The sequence below is a fragment of the Lutjanus erythropterus genome, chromosome 2, assembly GCF_056507025.1.
Source record: "Lutjanus erythropterus isolate fLutEry1 chromosome 2, fLutEry1.hap2, whole genome shotgun sequence".
Lineage (NCBI taxonomy): Eukaryota > Metazoa > Chordata > Actinopteri > Lutjaniformes > Lutjanidae > Lutjanus > Lutjanus erythropterus.
In genome coordinates this window covers 40606282-40631131 of record NC_139318.1, presented here as the reverse complement: position 1 = coordinate 40631131, position 24850 = coordinate 40606282, and the positions used below count along the sequence as shown (strand labels likewise).

The following is a 24850-nucleotide window of genomic DNA, read 5'->3' as shown; positions in this document are numbered from 1 at the left end:
AGACTATATCTCTTGATACAAATGCATGAACAACACTTCAACATGTGGAGAAATCAAAACAACGACAGATCTGCCACGCCTTGTTATCGTTGCTAGGCTATGAATGGACAACACTGTGTAGAGGAGGGGCTTAGAGAACAGTCAATTATAAGTAAACTTGTAAACTTTTACTATTGTAAACATCCCTTTTGGTCAGATACTTAAATGTCAATCAGTTGTGTTCAGTTGTTCAGCAGATGTGATCACTACAGATGAACTCATCCGTGGTCTCATTTATTCACTGATGACTTTTGTGATCAGATTGAAGCTCACTAATGTTTAAGTGTTACAGTTACACCCTTCAAACAGCTCTGCTGTTATCAGCTCAGACTGGATGAACTCTACCTGCTAACAGAGTCAGCAAATACAACAGGAAACTTCAAATCAACACCAGCTGATAAAAAAAAACGTGCAAATATTTCCAATCTGCACTGTTCAAACAGTAGAGTAGAAATATTCAGAAGCTGACAAGGTGATAGGCATCTTTCTAGCCCAACTTTCCTCCCAACACTTCACACACTTTGTGTCCTCGTATGACCTTCAACACTTCAACATGAGGTATGATTTTGAGACATGATATGTGACAGGCTTTGTCTCGTGTCTTACTTTTCTTGACCTTCTTCTCTTCAGCATTCTCACTGGCGCCCAGCAGTTCAAAGATGATGCCGGTTTGAGAGTTGGGGCCAACAGCCGACACCACCATCCTGCCTGATCCCTCCATTACGTGGGTCCCTAAGGAAAGATTCAAGAAGCAAAGAGTCACAACAGAACTTGATTTGTAGCTGTCACTGGGTTACTGTCATGTCTTTATTGTTTTGTCTAACCTTTTCTTATTTGCACTATTGAATACTAACATTTTTTTGTACTTCATTGTTTTCTGATATTATCAATTTGAGTTCCCCAGGGATCAATCTTAGGGCCATTACTTCTTAATCTTACAGCATGTTACTTCTTGGTGGTGTCATCAGGGGACATGGCGTATCTTTCTATGGTGATGACACACAGCTTTCTGTGACAGAGTCTCCTGATGACACAGTGCTTGGATGTCACAGAACAACTCAACAAGGATAAACCAGAGTTACAGTTACAGGTTCTGAGTCTCAGAGAGAAAAACTAGGGTTGCCAACTTTCATGATTTTGGTGAGATACCTGCTTTTGAAACAAATTATTTTTCAAATGATAGGGAGCCACTCCTTGATTAAACAGAAAATTGTAAATTTGTAAAGCTTATATAAGTTACTTCTAATATATAATGTCTCAGTTTTTCTGGATTTCAGCACTGAGCCTGGTCAATAAATGTTATGGAGACATAAAGACAAAGACCCCTCCAAAATCCTAAAACATCTTTCATATATGATAAATTGAAATATTCACCAAAACACATCTTTAGTATAATCTAAATAAGATTATAGTTGATAAAAAAAAATCACAAGCCAGGAGAAACTGATCACAGAATTAGGTTCCCCAGAAGTTGCCCCTGCTTTGTGATTTTACACTGATATTAAACAGATTAACAGGGTTTAAATTATTTCATGTATTTATTTTCTTTTCGGTCTCCAATTGTTTGTTATTATTAGCTTGTCAGTTACTGTACAGCGCTCTAAATTGCACTAAATTATATGAAAATGTCCTACACAAATAACGCCTGACTGATTGACTTAATTGATCATTCATCCCGACAACTTGTCCGTTTTGATATGGATATTATTCACGCTGATTAATTATGAGATCTGATTCCACATCTTGCTTCAGAGTATTTTCCTTCCAGACCAGAATCAAACAGACACAGTGAATGTTTTTGCTTAACGGTAGTGAATCTCAGCAGAATCACTTCAAAGTCAGAGAGAGAATCATCAGTGTTGGTCCACTGTCATGAGACTGTGAGCAGGCACTCACCGGACAGCAGCATGGGGTCCTTCTCCAGAGACTTGCGGACCTGATCGGACTCTCCGGTCAGAGAACTCTCGTCAATCTTCAGGTCATTGCCTTGGATCAGGATCCCATCGGCAGGCAGCAGGTCTCCTGCAAACACAGACGTCAGAGGGTTCATTTAATTTTTTTTCTCAAAACAGTTCCAGTGTAAACCGAGTTTTGCTCTTTGACACAGACCTCCTTTAGTCACCAAAACATGCCATTCAAACTTCAACCAAACTGCTGCACACAGGTTGTTTAGCTCTACTATAAATTCTAAACAAAGATTTAATTGTAAAATTAGAAAACAGGAGTCAGAACTTAATCAGCCAAATCTGTAGCAGTTATTGTTAAAAACAGAGTCAAGAGTATAACTGATGCAAGAAATCCACAGCATCCAGTCAGTGAGGTTTAAGATTAAAAAAGGAAAATTTACATGTGTTGCCTTTATCTTTTTGTTAGAGTCAGGTTTTCTTTCATTCTTCTTAAACATGTAATTATGATGCATCACTTTCTGTGTATGTGCAGATATAGAACAGCCATGTCCACGTATTTTTGTGTAGTTTTGGTCTATTTATCTATTTTTTCTGGTCTGGTATATGGCTCTTAGTTCCAGTGAATAGAAATCTTAATGTTCCAGCAGACAAAGATATTTTAAACAGTAGTGTGCTGCCAACTTTGTGTCAAAAGTTTGGTGAAGAACCCTTTCTGTTTTAATATGACAATGGTCCTGTTCATAAAGAAATGGTTTGATAATTTTAAGTGCCTGACAGACAGAAACTGACAAAAAGCAGGAGCCATCCAGTGATGTTCGAGACTGTCTTTAAACGCTTCAGGCAGACATTAACGTCTCAGGTTTGATATTTCAGTCTGGTGTCTGTTCTCTCATACCGTATTTGATCTGAGCAATGTCTCCCACCACGATTTCGGCCACAGGGATCTGGATGACCTGGCCTTTGCGGATGACGGTGAACTTTTGTTCTTGCTCGATGCGACTCTGCAGCCCACGGAACTGCTTCTCCTTGGACCAATCGTTGAAGGCCGTCACCAGGACCACAATAATGACAGAAAACAGGATGGCAGCGCCCTCGATCCAGCCAGCCTGAGCCTCTCCCTCGTCCTCGACACCGCCTGCAACCTGGCCACATGCTGCAAGAAGACAAGAGCATTTTGAATTACAATTAATGTCACCAAATAAATATGTCAAGTTCAAACTGGTTGGAGAAATGTTGTTAACACAAACTCTTTAGCATGAACTTTACTTTTTTTTTTTAATATTTTCTTTGTCTTTTGTATATTTAATCTCATGATAATTATTACCATTTATAGAAAAAAGATATATATTTAATCTATATATTGAATTGTTTTCTTTCATTTTTGGACATCTTTGCACAGGGCTGTAGCCAGAATTTTAATACTAATGTTAAATTATATGTCTGATTTGAAAAGAGACACATAAATGAATGAAATCTGAATAAACATAAAATAAAATGAGTGTGAATACAGAAAGGCTAAAGATCAATAAAACTGAATAATTAAAAACAAACCAAACAAGTAACTGAAATAGATAAATAAAAATAGTAAAGTAAATTAATACATAAAAGTATACTGTACAAAAAAACCCAATTAAAATGTTTACTATGGTAAATTATAATTACAGATTTAGTTTGCTCAGTAAAGTGCTTAAATTAAAGTTCTTTATATTTTATTTTACCAGCATGAATGTCTAAGTGGTGTTTTCTCTGGAATTAAATTCTGGTGAAGAAATACTGAAAACAGATTTAATTATTAGTTTGCTGGCCTAACAGTAATCAAATTCAAATTTGTATACAGTCTAAAAATACTGAAAATAACCACGCACTATGTATATTAAGAGTAGCATGTAATCTCTCTACATGCCACTAAAGCGGTTTTTCCAAAACCTCCAAAATTTACACAAAAGAATGAAATCATGAGGAAATGAACTCAGTGACCTTAGTTTTGCCAGCAGCCATTATTATTTTCAGTTAAAAGCCTGCCAGAGTTCAGACTGTACCAACCTTCACTGTCGCCCCCTGGTGGATGGTAAAAGGACAGGCCCAGTGAGATGATGGCAGCAATTTCCAGAATAATAAGTGTAACGTCCTGCAGAGCCTCCCACACCAGCTGCAGGAACGTCTTGGGCTTCTTGGGCGGGATGAAGTTTTTGCCGAATGCCGTGTGACGTTTCTCCAAATCAACGGGGTTACCAGACAGACCTGCAGACACAAACACATTTAAAACATCAATATTCACATCAATACAGGAAGCTTCTCTAAAAGAAGGGAATAACTGGAGTGTGTCATTGTTTTATAAACAAAAGGTAAAAAAGATTTTTTGAAAGAACACATCTTTCACACTTAATGCTCTTTGGAGCTGAGGAAGAAAAATCCAAAGCCATGTTGAGTAAAATAAAGACAGCCTAGCCAACACCACCCAGATTTGGCTAGACGCCTGCTTCAGGGTGTTGAAGAAAAATTCAAACACAAGACAAAAACAATAAAAGTTTGATCTGTGTCGATAAAAACATATGTGTAGTAGAGTATGTATATAGATCATATCACAACTTCTTTAAAAAAGTAAAGAAATAGAACATTAACTTCAAATCTGAGGAAAAATGACAACTGACTGGTTTCTCTCCACTCAAAAAAGAAGTACAGTAATTGGATTCATTAAGCACTGTGTGTGCTGTAATTTGAAAGGCTGTAATGCAAAATGTTTCCATTTAAAGTCATTTTCCAGTCAATCTTCTCTTAATGAACTCAGCAAAGACACGCCACATCATTTTATCTTGGGTCCCAAGGTATCATAACATCATCACGTAGCAACAGCAGCTGTACAGAAACATGGTGTACTTTTGTCCCTTGTGTATTACATGTTCAAACGGATGTTCACGCACAACAGAGAGCGAAACTCGTGATGTCATGTCCAAGCGAGCCTCTGTTCCACTAACTTTGGTAACTCAATGCAATTTCTCATTCAGCATTTCTTTCATCTGTCTTTCTGAAAAATTAAGTGTTCCTGGGATTTACTGTCAAACTCCTCATGACAAGTCAGTATATTCAAGAGCAGTCGCTATAAGAAACTGAAAACTTAGTGACTTTAACAAAGTTAAAGAATGATTTGTGAGTACAGGAATAACTACAGCTCCCATGAACAAAAACACTGATGCATCCATTTTACTAGCTTTCATCCACATTTATGAAACGTACGAACCCTCTCTTTTAAAGTTTTTTTTTTTTTTTACTTTCTAGTTGAAATCTTGACAGCATTCGGTCGTCTTTGTCCTGCTGTTATTACTGACATGTGGGTGAACTGCGTCTCCTGGACAAGATCATGGACTTACTTCTTCTGTCAAGCTTCAGGTCCTTTTTATATATTATATACTAAAGAATATTGATCAGTTATCCTAATATTGGTGTCAGGCCCAAAAACCCAGTTTTGGTCATCTTCTACAGATACTTGTTAAAGGCTTCTAAAAAAGTTTTTCAAAACCTACTGTTCTTATTTAAACATTTGATGGAAACCACACAGCCCACTAAGGCTCTGTTCCAAGGCTGTATTTTTAGTTATTCTTGTAGTTACAAATGTTAGTGGGGTTATGAAAGAGGATTTCTTCTCTCTGGACCGGAGCCAGGGAGTTCCGTTTCTCTCTCTCTACCACCAGCAGTTAGTTTCAGTTGCTAATAGCAACTATTACTGGCAGAGTTCGTGAGCTGTTGCTGACATTGTTACATCCACCATTTTGTCAAATCTGTGACCGAGTGAATCTTTTATCGACTCCCCATATCCAGTGTCCACATTGGATCTTTATCTATAGATCCTCTTTTTTAAGCAGCTTTTTTGTGATTGCTGATTTGCAATTAAGCAGAATTTAGGTTTTCTATGATCAGCTCACTGTTTAACCAAGCTCGCCACTCCACTGGCTGTTTGAGCTAATTGGAATCAGGTTACACATATTTAAGGCAGAAGGTGCATTATAGTTATGAAAAACCAAGATATTACTACACATTTCTATAAACAGCAGTTGTAATATGACCTACTTTTGTTGCCATGAAAGACTGCAGTGTTTCCATATACAGTATTTATTTGGGCAATTCACCAACTCAGATTGTTCCACCCAGAGAAATTATGTATTTTTGGACTCATTATTTCCTCCTTTCTGTCTGGAGATTCAGTTAAAAAAGAAATGACAAAAAGGTCAGAGAAATGGGGCGTCAAGGTGCAGCCTCGCAGTGTGGAAAAATAATTTCTGTGCTCAGATGTTAAATATTAACAGCTGAAAACAGCTGTGCTGGTTTGCAGGTTTCACTGATCCCTGTATGTGTGTTGGCAGTGAATCCGAACTCGTTTGTCACTTGTGACCCCATAAAACAAACCCTTTTCCATTTCCATTTGTCTTCTAGTGGTGATCAGCTCAGCCAAAAATAAAAGATTTTTGTTTTATTTTGATGATTTCTTGGGGTATGATCTGTGATTTTGTCTTTCTGCCAATCATCCCACGACCCTTCAGGTTGATCTTGTGGCCCCTTGTGCAGGTCCCGACCCACAGGCTGGAAACCACTGGTGTGTGTTGTTGTCTGTGATGGTGATGAGTCTATGGCAGACTGAACTGGCCCAAACCTCCCTGCTGTACACACAATCTGCTGCTCCACCAGAGCCAAAATGCTCCATGTCAACACGACACCACCTGACCAGACCGACCCAGTCTGGATCAGCTGGCTCACAGGAACATACTGAAGACCTCTGTAAATATATAAATAAAATAAAATTGAAAGACTAATCAATGGTTGGCTGTTACTTAAAGGAGAAATACATAACAACTGTGTGTCAAAAAATGACTACTACAGTCCAAACAGTAAGTCTGAGCCCTAGACTTAATAATAAATAGGTTGAATCCCTATTTAATATATGATTTACGATTGAAATTATTTGCGCCCGGAAAAGAAATTTTACAAGGAGGACACTGCGGCTGTAATGTTGTTGTCAGACAAGCAAGTCTTTCAATTTTAAGTTTCAAAATTTCAAGATTTCAACTAATTGATTAGGCAAGTTATGAAAAAATCTGTCTGATGGTTATCTTCTTGCCCCTCTGCGGAAAGATCTCTTACAATCCTCTGCTAACTTGAGACCAAACAATATCTTTGAGTTATTGATTCCAGAGATGTCATTTTCCAGCAGTGACTCATGTCTAACTGCTCATTCATTCTCCATATAAAGACAATAAAAACATGAGATTTCTAAGTCGATCTGGATGCTTCCAGGAGGGAAGAGCAGGAGGGCTCCGTCTTTAGGAGCTTCTTATTTTTGGTTATTTTTTAAAAACCAGAGTGAAAATCAGATCTTAAAAACCTTATTTGGAGTTCATTTATTATACTCTATCAATTAATGAAGTGTAATCAGCAGCTCATGTTTATCTTCACTTTCTAATACCGGAGGATTTTCTGAGCCGAGCTCATCACCACAGGACCTCATTAACGTTAACTTCAGTAAACAGTGTTTATTTGCAGCAACTTCTGACTGCAAAGTCAAGGACAAGTCTGAATGAAACCTCGCTGAACTCATCTGCTTCTTTTTAATGAATCTGTGTATTTTTCAGTAAACCCTGAAAATCTGTGATTTCCCCAGCACGGCTGTGTGGGCAACAACATGGCGGCTGTGGATTCTTGGTGGAATTGGGAGATGTGCAGTGGAACGTGATCTGAATGTCAACAGAACGCGCTGCCAGGATTTCTCATGAAGGAGGACTGTGCAAGTCAGCATGAACATGAGTTCAGACATGTTCCTGCCTTCATATGTTTTAATAATGGCCTCTCATTCCTTCTCTAATGATTCTCAGCAGAGAGACTGAATGAAGAGTTCCCTCCTCCTCATCCTCATCACTTCTCTATACTGGCCTCTTTTTTCTTTGGACGCAGGAATCAAGTAATCAAGTTTCTTTATTTTGAGGTTATTACACCACAACAGTACAGTACTAGTTTCTTTGTCACTCATGGCCACTTAGACTGGGCGATATATTGATTATATTTGTTCTAGTTGAGTATGAATTAATGTGCGATATAGCTGATGACCATATCGTCATATCTGAGTTTTCAGTGTTTCAAATGGTCTGCTGAGTGGTAGTTACCCTACTTCATGCAGCCATTAAGTGTGTATATCAGCTCAGATTGCAGATTATCAGTTACTAAAAGGCTGTGCGTTGGGTTTTTTTTCCCGCCAGAGAAGAAATACAAAGTCCCTGTTTATGTAACGTTACTACAGCATCTCCCTGTACTCTTCACAGCAGAGCTGGCATGTAAGAAGCTAACTTAGCTTCCTCAAAAGTATCTGAAAGACCTCTGGTTTTAGGCCATTCTAAATGTCTTTAGCCTGACTCGTAGGCTAACTAGCTGGTTCATTTTTTCAACAAACTCCTCTAGACCTCCGTCACACAGGTTGCCCACTACCCAACGTTCTTTAAAGGGAAAGGCTGACTCAATAACACACAGGTGCAGTGGGTGTGTAATTCAAGTCTACTACTTAGGCAAAAGTACTAAAACCCCTCGGTGAAAATACTACGCTACAAGTAAATGTTCTGCAAAATTTAAGTTGCCTGTTTGTTATTTAAAAGCTTTTTATGTAGCAGCAAAATGAGCAAATGCTGCATTTTTATCAGCAGTAACATGACTCAACTCATATCCATCTTAAAGTGAGCATGAAACGGTCAAATGAGGCAGATACAAGCTTGGCAGAAAGATGAGATGAGGCAGAAAGTACAAACAGAAATGCAGGAAAGAAACTAAACTTCAAACAACAGAGATTCATTTAGGAGCTACAATGGTGCTGACATCTGAACACAGAGACTTTAAAAACATCTTTCTTTCTGGTCTCTCTACACAGACGTGAGTTGAGTTCAACAATGCACGTTTACTTGAGAGGCAGGTCGTCACAGGTTGGCTGCTGTCAGCAAGACATCGCCACAGCCCACACAGACTTTCCTATTCTTGCCTAAAATATTAACAGGAACATTTTTTGTGTACTGTTTAGTGGTAATACAAGAAAGACTGCGACCAAGCAGCCACCATTTTGTGTCCGATTTCCAATGAAGCCGCACAAAACTCAAATTCATGAAGATTCTGTTATTGCATTAGCTATTTTTTGCCAAATATGTTTTCAGAAACCTATTTTAGCGACTGTTTAGCTGTAATAAGAGAAACGTTGTGACCAGCCATTTTTTTTCCAGCAGAATGGACAAGCAAAAACCAACTACTGCCCAGGTCGCAGTTCATCACCCACCAGACTCAGCTCTTGTTGTTACTGTGCTTGGTCTGGTTGCAAAAAAACAAGATGTTGACCCTCACAATGCCAAACCAGTTTGTAACCTCACGGTGGGTTTACACCAGAGAGTAACATTACAGCATACTAACATGTCTGACTGAGAAGCTTTGTGATTTATAGCAGCAGCAGCAGCAACATCTTCATGATGAGCTTTTGCACAAACAGAGATTTTAAAAATACACCCATTGTCAAAGTCATCATGAACGATGTTTCATCACGGTGTGGTTTATTTCAAAGTTTGGTTTCATCATTGTGAAGTCAGTGATCGATGCTGAAAGCTCCCGTCACACTAAAATAAAGACTAACAGAATCACAGAGAACCTTTACTGGTTGTTTGAAGTCAAGTCTGTTTTTTTCAGGTTTAATGTTGCGACTGTGACGGCGGGTTTCATCTGGTGCTTGGCGCCGGCCTGTTGTGTTGGTGAGCGTCCCCGTGGAGATGCAGATTAAAGCTCTGAGATGATGTTCCAGTAACAGCAGAGCAGTCGGCTGCACACTCGCCTGTCACAGATGTTTATGAATTTCAGTTTCCAGCAGAAATGCACTTCACTGGTCCAAAAAGAGGTCTCTTCCAGTTCGCAGCTTTATCAGCCAACATGCAGCTACATCTTCTGCCACACACAGTTATCACTTTCATTCATTCTCCCTCTGACAGATGAGACCACAGCAGCAGGTATTAATGTCCAGTCTTATTGTTCGGGATTTCTGATGTCCAGTACAAAGACAGGGGGCTGATTCTCCTTCTCTCGCCTCCTTGTTGTCAGAACTGCTTCCTGCTTCCTCTATCATCACTGCAGGTTATCCACCAGCTCTGTCTCTGTCTCATTCTTTTCCATCATCATCCTGCAGTGCTTCCTTTTTCACTGCTGTCCCACAGCTGGACTAACAGTCACTGACACAGAAACAAGTGATGTTGATGTCATGCTTCAACTTCAGTTGAAGATGCTAACATATAATGGGAATTCCCATTAATATACTAAAGGAAATTAACATTGCAATTGTGATAAAATTATCTGAACAAACACATCCATTTTATTTCATGTGCTAAACACAAAACAACATTCATGCTCAGACTTTCAGCCATATATTTCTTCTGCTTTGTGGAACTGACCAGGCTGGTGCGGTTCATTCGCGCTATTAGCTTTTTACTTCAGCTTTTTACTTCAGGAAATTGCATTTATGCTTCAAAATTCCTAAAAATAGTGTTAATTTGTGAAGATTATCCTGCTGAACAAAACATGTCAGTATCATTAACTTTAGTTTGCCACAGAGTTTATTTTCGGCAATAATCCAAAATCCAATGGAAAAATCCCACTTGCTTTTTGTGGAGGGAACCAGAGCGATGCTAACCTCAGGGCTGGCCTACAAAAACACATCATCCATGCAACACTATTGCTGACTGGGTGTTCTCCAAAACCCGACCAGCAGAGTGCCGGTCAGAGCCGGGTGGACATGGTTTGAATTTAATTTCAATCTGGCACCCTAAATTGGCACATGCTCTTGTGCAGCACTAGAGCCTACATGGCTTTCTCCTGGACATTTTACATTTCACAGCCACAAATTCACTAATTAAATTTTAAGCTGAAAAAGAGACAATATCAGGCAGGTATTAAGTTAGTTTCTGGCTCACTGGATAGTATGAGCTCAGTGTTGCAACTGCTGGTGACCAGAATACATACTGCAACAACACTAGTGATTACGACAGACACCAACTTTGCCCATCTTTGTTTTCTTTGCCAAACATAAAAATGTAAGCACATAGTTTTTTTTTCTACAAAACCCTTTTTATCAGTGGATGAAATACGTTTTCAGATGTTAAATGTTGTCTAAACACAAGCAGCCATTCAAGAACTTTGTCTAAATGAGACTAAATCTGACCAGACTTTAAATCTGGCCACATTTGATACTGGACAGTATTTTAAAGCAAACATTTTCTCAAATAAAGTGGATTTGAGGACTGAACACGCCATAAACAGTCACTTTGGTTTTTATTATCTCTCTTTCTCCACTGAAACTGTTAATGATCTGTTCTGAAACACACATCCAACCGCACAGAATTACTCAAATAACTAGTGAGCACTCACTGTCTTCGTGGGAAAAAAAACGTCCTTTCACTCTGCTTAAAAATGCATGAAGATATGTGGAGTAATAGCATGCAATGGTGTGTGGGGACACACAGGTCACGCACATGTACGTATATACAGACACACACAAGAGTCCTAAAAGACTTTTAACCATCTGGATCAAAAAATATTCTGTCCTCTGAACCTTTTTCATCTCCAGGTAGCTCTTGTGACAGTAAATAAAAGTATTATTTTGTCTGAAAACATTAAATATTGGAAAGAAACATCAAAGTTTTGGGTTGATGGTTTTAGTTCACGTTGTACAAACTGTGTGAGAAGACATGTAATTGTTTCAGCTATTGTCTTTGTTTCGATTAGGAAAAAGAAGCACTTCTGGGAAAAATGGTTAAAAATCTTTTTTCTTAAATCACACAGAGAGCAAAATACATTACACAATACATAAAAGTGTTTTTAAGCTAAGCGTCCAATTCCGAAAAACTAAAAAACTGAAATGGTAATGCATTAGGCACAAACTGGAGGAAACAGATGCACACAAGTTCTACATCACAAATTTAAACTGTGATTAGTCTATCAAAGCTCTCAGGACATATTTTTTCATAAAGGAAGTCATCAAACCTAATTTCTTCTGGATTATCAAAATAAATTCTGTTGTGGCAGCAGGATTATTAGAGCGAGTGCTCCATATTCATAGTTCCATCTGCAATCAGACTGTTGCTTTTCTAATAGCGATAAGTGTGCAGTAATGGCATCAATGCATGCAGATAACTGAATTAACTACAAAAAACGATCAATAAACACTTTAATAAAAGCATGTTTTCTTGTACTGCATCTAATTGTAGACTCCACCCGAACTGCACAAATATATCTGTTATCTGTGCTAATACATCTTTTTGCATGTCACATACACACAGACTGGAGTCTCCAAAAACGTCAGTTCAACATCATGTGATCTTGAAAGCAAGCTGAGATTATAGGAAATTGTTGAAGCTCACCCTATTTTTTTTTTTAGAAACTTTGAACTTTTGATAATAACAATAATAATGATAAAATGCAGCTTGATTGTTTAGTCAGCTGGGATCCACTCCAGACCCCCTGCCACCTTTAAGGAAAAGCAGACATAGCTAAAGGATGGATCAATGGACATATTTGTATTTCTCAGCTATTTTCAGGTTCTTGCAAAGTCTGGAGAGGGAATTTTATAGGGTGAGATAAACTAAAGATAAGAGTTTATTTTAGTTTATGATAAGATATGTGACAGAGCGAAAAACCTGACTCGAAAAAAAAAAAAAAAAAAAGGAAGAAAGACAATGAAGAGCATTGCATGTCTTGCTGTCTTTCTCCCTCTTGCTGATCGCTCAGAGGAGCATTCTGCTTCAACTGGCAGAGACATGGATGACCCGAGGCTGTGTGTGTGTGTGTGTGTGTGTGTGTGTGTGTGTGTGTGTGTGTGTGTGTGTGTGTGTGTGTATGTTACAGTGAATGAGACTTGGGTCACGCAGATCATGCTGAATCTCAGATTGGTCGCTGACTTCTCACACCACAGCGCTTGAAAAGCTCCGGCACGCCAGCAGGCCAAGAAACCTCTGAACCTACTTACAATACTACTGTTTGTATGTGTGTGTGTGTGTGTGTGTGTGTGTGTGTCCGTGTGTGTGTGTGTGTGTGAACTGATTTATTTCACAGATTTAACCCTGACTGTCAGTACTTATCTCAGTTACATTCTTAAAGAAGAAATCTGTAATATATGTACTGTGATAAATAATAAAATGATCACGAGGTCATCAGAGATTAAGGAAACATGCTACGTTGAAATAGTGGCTTCTCTGACAACAACAGTACAGTTCCGATATCCTCCTTTGAAATTCCATTGCTGACCAGAATAACTGTTTGCATGCCCGTTTCATGGTAATCAGAGTTTGAATTAATTTCTAATGTTCACCAAATTATTAAGTGTCTGTAAATAAGTCATAAGAAATCAAACAGTCTTTTAGAAGGAGTAGATGTTTCCAACGGTTAAATCTCGGTTAAGTCTTGCAGGCAGTTGCTGAACTCAAACTCTTGTGTGTGTGTGTGTGTGTGTGTGTGTGTGTGTGTGTGTGTGTGTGTGTGTGTGTGTGTGTGTGTATATAGTGGGCTTTTGTTTTCAGGATAATGCACTTAGCTTTACATTGTCAGACAGCTGACAGTTATAAACACGTGATCAACTTACAGTGGAGGACTTGTTGTTGCTTATTATTGTCAGTTTACAATGTCTCTCATGTCCTGCAGCCTGCAGAAATTAGAAATTGCTGGAGTCTGGTGAGGAGGGGGCAGGGGAAAACATCTATGGCTCCAACTCACTATTTGGACTGTAATTCTACAATACTATATTTTTTCCTATGTGCAATTGCTCCATAATGCTTATTTACAGAACAACAAGAGATTTTCTGAATAAAAATAAAATCAGTTTTGCAGTTTGCTACATCACAAAATCCACATTTGTCTGATGTGGGGGAAACCTGGCTTTCTTCAGCCTGCTGTGTGGTGTTTAGTCATTGTGTTAATTTATTTTTTTAAGACCAAATCATGACAGATGTTATCTATGGGCACTTTTCATATAGACAGGTCGAGACCATTACTATCATTTTTGCTAGGGATGTGCAAGATCGATCAGCTAAATGATTACACGTTCCTTCCCTTTCTAGTCTGCATCAGAAATACAAGCTTTTTAACCAGTTCCTCCAGGAGGTTGCAATGTTGCAACCACAACAATGAACACAAACTCAACCAATCCCTGAGAATTCTGCACGACCTTGAAATTTTTGTCCACTCATGACAATTTTTCCCTAAATTTGACCAATCATCATAGCTTTGCACGAGTTCCACCAATCATAGCAGTCCCCAATACAAACATCATACATGTACGTCTCAATGAATCAACTCAGTGTTTTTATTATTTATTATGTTTTTGTTTGCTCCTTTGTGGAATAACCCCCAGGTGCAGTTTTGCATTTGCAAATAAAGTAACTTTTGTAATACTGAGGCTATTACTTAGAACACTCCAAACAGAATGTGGTTTTATTCTCCCTGGAACAAGTAGCCACTGATTTTTAATGAATTATACAAAAAACAAACAATCAAACAAACAAACAAAAAACCCTTTCACTTGCTCCAACAATCTCATGGCAGAAAAATGCCTAAAAACATCACAACATGCGTCACAATTTTTCTTTGAAAACCTGCCATGAAATCCGGCATTTTATGCCGCAATCACAAAAAAGTCTCCTTAATCCTGGAGATATTTTATTAATGTGCAACACTGCTTAACTGTTACTCCTGTTTTTACACAACTAGTAAACCTGTTAACCAGAGAGGCAGATGACATGCAGTTCGACAGCATTTTGATCTAGGAAATGAAAATAAGGTTGTACATGGGTTGTATCAGAAAAAAACAGCATATAACCACTTAACTGGAGCAATGCATGACTGTATTCAGCACAGACGTATACGTTAATCTGCATGGAGAGCAGGCTGCTGCTGCTGCTAGCACTGCTAATATTAACCATACTTAGTGCCAGCTAACGTTATGACATGCATCCTTTACCCACAGCTGCTGTGAATGTGCTCAGTCTGAAATTACAGCACATTTAGAAGGTTGTTTTTATATTATGTGCAATATTAAAAGTGCACAGTGCAAAGTGCCACACATTTCAGTGTCATTTAAAATATGATTTAGTTACTAAAGAATGTGATTAACAGGGCAATATTTTTTGACAATGTTTAACCTTATCAATTATTAAATTGTGCTTAGTTTGAATGTTTACTGTTTTGAGAGTTTTCTTACTTTAACATTTAATCAACAGGGAAATAAGTCATGAGGAACATTCCTATTATTAAAAAACACAATTGTTCCAACCAAGAGCAAGTACTAAGACGACAGCGATGACGAAAAACAGGCAGAAACCTGTTAAAAGGTTTTACTGTCAACTAACTGAGATATGAATGAGGAAATTCACTGCAGCCCAAACTGAGCAAACACAATACTTGTGGTATCTGTGTAGTTTCAGTTGGGGCTGAAACACGTTAATTAATCCATTAATCAATCTAAAACTAATCAGTAGAAGTAATTTGCTAATCATTATCTCTAACCATTCTCTGGTTCCAGCCTCTCCACTGAGAGGATTTGCTTACTCTGTTACCATTGTAAACTGAATATCTTTGGGTTTGGTTGGCCAGACAAAAAAGGACATGTTACAGTTTGCTGACATTTTATAAACTAAACTAGTTGTTTCCTGTTTGATGCGTGTTCACTTTTAGTTCTTTAATTTAATTAGTGAAATATCTGTGTGGGTGGGCTTTCAAAATGTTGAGATTATCACTTCAGTTCCTTCAGCCACACAGGCAGTTAACCAGCTGGGATGCCAACGTAAGCTTCCTCACATCTGAAATTTGAGAACCCCCTACATGATTTGAATCACAGAGTAACGCAGTGAGATCTGAGCCCACAGGACTACCTATAACTGGAAGTTCAGACATCACCACATTTGAACCAATGAGAGACAGCTAGAGTGTTATGAGCTGGATCCTGTCCTTTTGATAATGCAGGACAAAGACAGCAGGAATGTGCAGGCACTGTTGGCTACTAGGTATTGATATAAAATGAACAAAAGGTAATGATAATCAGTGCTAACATTAGAAAGTATTCCCAAATGTTGAGTACTGTATATGGATCAGACATCTATTGTGCAGGATTTGGTGGCATCTAGTGGTGAGCTTGAAGATTGCAACCAACTTCATACTGCTCCACTCACCCTTCATGAGTATGATAAACTACAGTGGCCACAAAACTCGCAAAAAATGTGAAAGGCCACATCTAGAAACATGACAGATCAACATGGTGGACTCTGTGGAATTCCATTTCTGTCAATATATATCCACATTTAAATCTGTAATGGTGCATAATCAACACTATGTGGGCTATTTGAAGAAGGAGTAAAAATGCCTTGATAAATGTAAATGAAGGACATACAGTGTGGTCTTGTCCAGTCAATACTCCAGCTGTAGTCACCATTCAAATTGAAAGTTACATCTCTTAGCAAAACATCAAATGTCAGTCAGCAGCTGCCATGGCAACTGCCCACCAGAGGCCTAAAGCTCAGTTTCCACAGTAATGTCCAAAAACTGATCTACTCTCTTGCTGCACAATGGCCGCAGTATCATTATAGGTTATATTTAAAAAAATGATGAAAAGTAGATTTTTTTTTCTACATCTTAAAAATACAAGAGATATTAGCCATTAATGATTAATCAAGTAAGTAAGTTAACAATTCATTAATCGATAACATGTTTTGTATACCGGCAGGCAAGAGCAGTTGTTTGGAGCAAGAACCTTAATGTTTTATTATTTGTTTATATTGTTTGTGCTGATTATTAATTAACGTTTTCAAGTATTATTTAAGGAAAATTCACAGAATTTGCAGCTGTAAGTTGAACCATTTGTTGATGACATCATTGGTCTCTAGCTAACCAGTTTTCACACATCGCAGCAGGTGGTGTTAAGGTGCCATGACTGAATCAGGCTCATGGAAACGCTGTGCAGTCAGCCTGTTGTAGCTGGTAGTTTACTGGTTATTGTGTCAATGAATATACTAAAGCTATCAGCCTTAAAACCTCCTGAATACAAATGTACAAATTTATGTTTATGTTTAGTTTTTTTCAGGCTTCACCTGGTAAGTGTAGAAGAACCTCCTGAAATACAAGAACTTCTGGTTAGGGACTCATTGGACTATTCATGAATTACTCAAAATAATTAACAGCTAATGACATTAGTTGTTAGTAGGGCTGCAACGATTTTTTTCATTATTGATTAACCTCTTGATTATTTTCTAAATTAATCAATTAGTTGTTTGGTTCACAAAATGACAGAAAATGCTGAAAAATGTTGATCGCTGTTTTCCAAAGCCCTAGATGATGTCCTCAAATGTCTTGCCTTGTCCACAACACCCAAATGGAGAATATTCACATTTGAGAAGCTGAAATCAGAGAATTTAGTCAATAATAATAATAATCGATTAATTGTTCCAGCTAAGGTTGTTACTAGGGGTGCAACGGATCGCAGTTGAACCGTGTCCTGTACAGATTGCCCTCTACGGTTCGGCAGGCGTGTGATCCGCGGACCACATGTGAGCATCATAGTTTTACTGTCACTGTTACTTTTGTATAAGTTATAATACCCGAAATCTCAATGCAGAGTTGCAGTGAACAGACAGGACAGATGCTGCTGTGTGCAGCGCATCTCTGTGAAGAGCGACTGATTTAAAAGCCGTCACATCGCCATGAGTGAAATCCAGGCCATAACTTTTTTCACTGATGTAACTCTGCTATCACCAAAGAAACAGATCATAAAACTGTGATGTTCATTGAAACTTTGGTGATATCGGCTGTCTTAACTTCTACACAGCTCCTCTCTGCTCACCGGTGCAGCTCTGTCTCGCCCCATCTGTGACAGAGTGTGTCTGCCGATTGATTGATTGATCATGACTTCTAACCAATCAGATACGCTGTGCTATAGGCGGGACATTGAGTCAGACTACAGAGCGTAGTTGTGTATTATACTGTGCAGTGTATAATGATCTAATATATGTATAGTATATACATAGTACAGCACTGTATAAGTTTGAAGTTTTTAATATTATTACCATTATCATTACTATTATCATTATTATTACATTACATAACTATGGTGATAATTACAGGCAGACAGAGATCAAAGACAAGTGCATTTTTTAAATAATTTAACCCTAATCCCACCACTTTTTTCTTTTTTGCTGATCCGAAAAATGATCCGATCCGTGACTCAAAACCGTGATAGGATCCGAACCGTGAGCTTTTTGATCCGTTGCACCCCTGGTTGTTACAGAAGGTTTTTGAGGAGCTTCATTTTGTCCCGTCCAACACAGAAACATAAACTTCATCTCTCCGCTATTTATCCAAGTTTCTTTGATTACATCTGTAGCTCAACGAGAGGAACGAATATCTGTACAAGAGAAGAACATCCACACTGTTTGTGTGCATAAAATCAGCATAAAATTGAACATCTGATCATCAGCTGATGACACAGTCAGAGACTATTTTAATCCTTTTTTATCTGCTAGTTTCTGCTCTCATTCCTGGATGTTTGTCTGAAGAGACAAACTCTCTTACATGAAGGAATAAAGATGACACAACGGAGACAAAAAGACATCTTGTGTCTTCTTCTCACCTGAGCAGTGACAACACATGCTGTTCATTAACATTTTCCTAAAATAGCCGTTTATTTTTGGGTGTGTATGTGTCTCTTTCTGAAGCTCTTTGTAACCCAGGTCCTGTTTAAATAAAGTTTATATCTGGCTGTGCGCCTCATGCTCAGAGGCTGCATGTCCTCGCAACGTGAAATACATTTTGTAAAATGATGTTTAGAAGGACGATCAATGACCTCCAAAGAGGCAGCAGACTGATTCATCAATACACATTAACCAGCAGGATGCACAGCTACAGCTGAGCCTTTTGTGTGTGTGTGTGTGTGTGTGTGTGTGTGTGTGTGTGTGTGTGTGTGTGTGTGTGTGTGTGTGTGTGTTTTAGGATGTATGTGTGAGTGTGTGTGTGTGGTCAGGTTAAACTCAGGACGATGCCAGCCGGCTCAATGTCCAATCAGAAGCTGATTCTACCGACTGAAAGTAAAAGCAGCTGAGGAAGAAAGAGCTCATTATCACAGCCACAACAGTGAGCTGATACAGACACACAGTTAAATATAACTGTGTGAGGTCACCAACTGCTAACATGATGCCTTTGTTACTGAGCTTAACAGTTCAGCTAACTGTCAACTGGCTATCAGACAGTCGAACAACTTTTCTGTTGAGTGAGAAGCATGATTCACCTCAGCTTCAGATCAGGATTGACACCAACTGAGTTTACATAAACTTCGATGTGAGAAATGAGGTGAAGGTGACAAACCGCCGTGAGAAACGTGAGTTTCAGGCAGGTTTCCTCTTCTGTCACAGACACACAGTACTGACATGAAATGGCTCTTTGAAATGCTTATGGCAACTCTTCTAATCACGTTATGATCATTAAGATTTTCATTACTTCGTCCCCTGATTTTTGATACTATTTTGTGCTTGACATTTTTTCAGTAGCTGTTGCATGTTTGTACATTCTGTTCTTACCCCTACACATACTAGTTTTCATTGTTGGAGGCAGGGGAGTCCTTTTCTGCACCAGATTCAAATTTCTTTTACTAGAGATTCCCAGAAAACAATAACAGTGTTTAACTGGCAAACCATGGGGTGGCTTTTATTGTGAAGTAGCCAAAGGAAATGTAATGCAGTTCTCACTGGGGTTATTGCTGACAGTTTTGTGAATGCTAGTCATTTTCTGCAGTTTATGTCAATAGATCATTTCTAATTATCTGCTGGGAGTGAGCTGCTTGATGAAGAGCTGCAGATGACAGGCTCTACTGTGGTTTTTGGGAACCAGCACATCTCCAACACACTATCAAGGTAAGCAACCCCGCTGTGCACAGCATGAAATCTGGCCAATTAAAGGCAAAAGAACAATTATTGAGTTCCTTTTTTCATCAAAACAACATGGGACAATAAATTCTCTCAGCCCAGAGTTTGTTTGGCTGCACTGTAAACAGATACACCAGATCTCACTAAACTAGAGAACCAATCACAATATTTGTTTACAATAACTATTTGTTTACAATAACTAGAAAACCCCTGGATCACATGTTGAAGGTTGCATTTTTTCATTATGTCATTTCAAAGTGTATATATCTCATTCATCTAATATTCATGTTTAATGTTTGGAGACATAATTTACCTATTGAGTCGCAGACTAAAGAAACTGCTTGAATTTAGCCAAAGCTAGCAGGACGTCCGACAAGCAATGAGATGTTGGGTAGACTTGGTTTGTCAAAGACATGGGAAAAGCAGCACAGTACATGAAATAAGCACAGAGAGAATGATTGGTCACATTACCGTCTTTAACTATTTATCTTTACATGTTATGGTTACTGCCGAAAATGACACCAGAAATACTATTATATAAATAGTACTATACTTTCTGTTGAGTTTACATAGCCCCACAATTCAAATCAACTGCCAGTTGTCTACCCTGAAAATGACTGTCGTTGTGGTTATCTATTAATCAATATCTACATGTTTCTTGTCATGGTTAGTGCTACTCAGCCTGTTAAAAGTTACATAACTGCTGTGTCTGAAATTCTATACTAACATGCTATTTAGTAGGCTAAAACAGTAGCTGTCATGTCCTAAATCTTAGTATGAAACCAATAGTGTGCAAGGTGCATACTAAAACTGGGGAAACAGCGACCAAGACAACTCTGTATGATGTCAATAATTCTTCTAAGCTTTCACTTTGCAAGGCAGAAGATATATTTTTACTGCTAATTTAGTATGTAGTAGTATGTGTCGTATGTGTCGTCTGGAATTTCGTACACATCAAATGTCTTATGTGGCTCAGATGACGTCACATCGGGGTCATTTCAGCTTGGGCTTCAAGACTACATATTTATAACTCAAAGCCTGCGTTACAAACTGGAGGTGTACATTTTGAAAGACGTGGGTGTTTACCAGGCAGGAAATGTGTAATGAAACTTGTCCACTGTCCAGTGGCATTATGGGAAATGTAGGATCCAGTGAGTTTGGAGCTTGGCCCATACTGAAAATGAAATACTGAATCACTGAAGTACTAAAAAAGGTGCTGGAGAAGGGCATGGTGTAACTGATTAAAAACACAGCTGGTTTGAAACAGGAATGACTCTCACACGAATCAACTGTAACAGTCGATCGCTGTGTGCTTGCCCTCAATCTTACATTTAGGTTTCCCCCCCATTTTTTTCCTCCCCCTCCCTCCCTCCCTCCCTTCCTCTCTGCAGTGAAAATATAATTACAGTTTCTTCATTAAAGTGAGTAATTTCTTGCGTGGAGGACGCGACTACAGCTGTCCTCTGATTACTAAATGGAACAGAGCAATGATCTATGGAGCCATTAGGGGAACGGGCTGGAACTAATTTCAATCCTGGAATGGACCGATGGCTGCAAACACTCACACACACACAAACACACACACACACACACACACCCAGAAGGATCAAAAGATGAGAGAGGGAGAGAGAAACAACAAACAGCAGCATGTCGGCCATTTTCTGGCCTCACACGAAGCTCTGACTGAAATCCGAACTGATCATCTATCACCACTAAATATGGTGTGTGTAAGTGTGTGTGTGTGTGTGTGTGTGTTTCTTTCACCAGAAATGCTGTATGATGATTTGCATGAATAATCATTATTTAATGGCTCTCACACTTCCTGATATGTGTATGTTTCTGGACATTATTACTGTGCCTAAATCAGAATTTTCTAAATCTGCTCTGACTTGTTAATGTGTTTATTGTTAATAGTGATTGAAGAACAGTGATTCCCTCAATCATTTATCAAGCTGCTCTGCTCTCCTTTTAAATCACCCAGCGGTTAGGCCATTTTGATACTAGGTTTGTAAATGATTAGAGCCTGCCATGCCATTATCTTATGCTGCACTGTGTACAATTATGCAGCCATAATTATGGCGCTCCAGGGCAAAACATTTTGCTGCTGGGCCCTAGTTAAGGAGTTCAAACTGGATTTTTTTCCCAAACAAGGCAAGACAGGATGTATTTGTTGCTGCATCAGTGATGCAATCTGTGAAATAACTTTACATTTAATGAACCAACTGACACACAATAGACCTGGAGCTTATGGGGGTCCACTAGGGCATCTGCCTGGTAAATCAACCTTGCTGATATCACTAAATGAGACTCAAACCGGTGGCTCCCTGACTGATGATACAAACCATCAATTTAAATATTAATTGAATGGTGTGTCATTTAAAACAGCAATTCCCAGTCCCTGATGTGTAGACCCCTACCAGGCCACAGAACATTCGCTACCAACCCAAGAACAATTTCACTTGCCACCAAAGGCTAAAAATAATTCTTAAGTTATTTGTGGTAACGTTGGGGTAATAATTTTGTAGTAATCAATCTGCCATCACCCACTTAAAGAGGCAGTTCCGATTATTTGAAGTAGGGTTGTATGAGATACTTATCCACAGTCAGAACTATCCTTACTACAACAAAGACACACAACAACACAAACTAACAGATTGAGGCAGCAGTAGAACAGCAACTACCATGTTCTGCGAGGTAAAATTACTTATTTAACCAATGGAGTTTGGTTGGTTTGAGGAGAGTGGTATTTGACTTACGTAACATCAGTTTCTTGTCTGAAAAGACTGTCTGGTGGCAAGATAAAGTGGTGAATATATTTTAAATATAGCGTACACTTAAACTGATGGCCCTTGTTTAAGTGGCTACAACACATTTTGTTAACCCTGTCCACAGCAGTTCATTAGCTTAGCTTATGTGCTGGTACTCCTCCGCTTCAAACTGGGGGCATGCAACGCCCTCTACTGTAGGTAATACACCGACTGTGGATAAGTATCTCATACAAGAGTATGAGTAGAGTTTAGAGTAAAAATATGACAGAGTTTTAATATCCAAACGTTTGACCTTTTAGTGTATTTGGCAAAAGATAAGACTAAATCAATGAAAATCAATTCTTTCCTACTGAAATACTGCAGTTTTGACATTTTTTAAGCCAGGAAATTAAGATGCTCATTACAACTGGTTTTGTGCGTTGGACGTACCTTCTATAGGTGATGTTTTCAGGCGGCGGCAGATGCCTTGGACATCTCCATACGTGTCCTGTATCTTGTTGACAGCCTCGCCGCTTCGCAGCTGCATTAGATCCTTCAGATCCGTCACGGTCACCCCAAAGTCCCCGTCATGGCTGCCCTCCGCAACCGAATTCCCCGGAGGATGGTCTGCTGTGTTGTTGGCCATTTCGGTCCTCTTCACAGCTTCACTTTTGTTGTCGTTGTAGTTGTTCTTCCTCTGAGTGTCTTTGTTAAACTGATGTAAACTTCACACTGTGTAGTCAGTTCACAGGAATTGTGGGTAGTGTAGTTCTCACAGGAGGCAGGATGAGGAGATCAGTGCTGAGGTTAACTCCTGACCCGGACGTGCATGCTCTTCTCGGGTTACCATGGAAACAGGAGAGTAAACATGTTCTTGTCGCTGCAAAGGAAACAGAAACAGGAAAACAGATTTTTATGAACCAGGTCCAGACAGGAAACAGTCTGAACACGCAGCAGTTTAACATCATCAGCAGCAGACAGGACAGTTCACGACTGTTTGATTTTTACTAATTAATAGCGCAGAGACTAATTGGGCCAATTAGAGTAGAGTTTCTCATCTCAGATTATTAAAGGAGTCCGCTGAATCACTGAGGTCGTTATGAACTAAACTGATTATTGGTTTATTCTGCTCCTCTGAGACACATAATTGGTCCGTAAATATCTGCACACTCCTTGAACCGGCTGTGGAGTTTATTAGAAAGAACAGTAAGAACACTCGTTAGAGTTGAGGGAGGATTAAAGTTTGGGTTAAAAATATCACTCTCGCAGGATCTTTTGCAGGGTTCCCTTCCAGACACAAGAGGTAAATTGGCAGCCGTCTGTTACTATCTTTCATGTTTTACAACTAAACAATCACTAAAATATGTTTCTGTAAATATTTTACACAAGGTATAATATAAAACGAAAATCAATCCATATTTGATCAGCACAGCCTAGCTGGGCAGTTTGAAGTGAGTTTTGTGAGCAGTGTGTGATCAGATGAAACTTTTCCCCCTTGACTTTACTGAGTAAATGAAGCGTGCGTTTGTTTTGTTTTTCGGCTGTGACCTCCAGGGTGAATATCGTATGCAGCACCTTTTAGGATACTTTTGTCTTTTCTCTCATTTATGGTGAGTGCATGACGAGAAATCCAGACATCAATTTCAATCTGTTCAATTCGAAATAAATAAATAAACAGTCGTCTAATGCTCATTAACACTCAGATCACAGGTGCAAAATAAGACAAAGAAACTAGCACTGATAATAAACTTTCCTGACAGGTTCAGCATCACTGCTACAACTGAGTAAATCTATAAATCCTCACTCTTTTGCCCTCACAGCTATACAGTCAGCTCAAAAGACTTCCAATACAGGTTGAAGACAGAAGATGGCCATTTGATTCATAAAAGGAAGCAATTGTGAAACTGCAAAAACAGTATTGGCAAACAAATTCAATCATTGTGATTACAAATCAGGCAAAAGATGCTATGATGAGCACAATAACAAGGAAGCTGGATTACTTTGTCCTGCTGATGAAGAACCAGAGATCAGGACTGAGTACACTGCAGCTCTGAGAGCCAATAACACCAAGCAGAGGACCATGCACCAATGAAAGGAGAACTCCACTGGGTCAGTGTGTGAGTGCGTGTGTGAGTGTGTGAAAGTGTGTGGCCAAAGTGTGGTATTCCAATCCATCAACACAGATTATGTAAGTGCACATCAAAGG

General features: G+C 38.9%; 1 protein-coding gene across 3 annotated transcripts in view; it reads right to left on the bottom strand.

The window, feature by feature from the left end:
• LOC146332145 (plasma membrane calcium-transporting ATPase 1-like) overlaps positions 1–24850 on the bottom strand; it is a 119039-nt gene that overhangs the window by 45661 nt on the left and 48528 nt on the right. For all 3 annotated transcript variants that reach the window (XM_084739790.1, XM_084739782.1, XM_084739797.1), the window contains exons 2-6: positions 23095–23524; positions 3990–4187; positions 2842–3099; positions 1936–2061; positions 646–771 (exon numbers count right to left, since the gene is read on the bottom strand). In XM_084739790.1, coding sequence (XP_084595916.1) covers positions 646–771; positions 1936–2061; positions 2842–3099; positions 3990–4187; positions 23095–23290 — 904 coding nt within the window. In that variant the 5' untranslated portion in view covers positions 23291–23524. The remainder of the gene's footprint in view (positions 1–645; positions 772–1935; positions 2062–2841; positions 3100–3989; positions 4188–23094; positions 23525–24850) is intronic.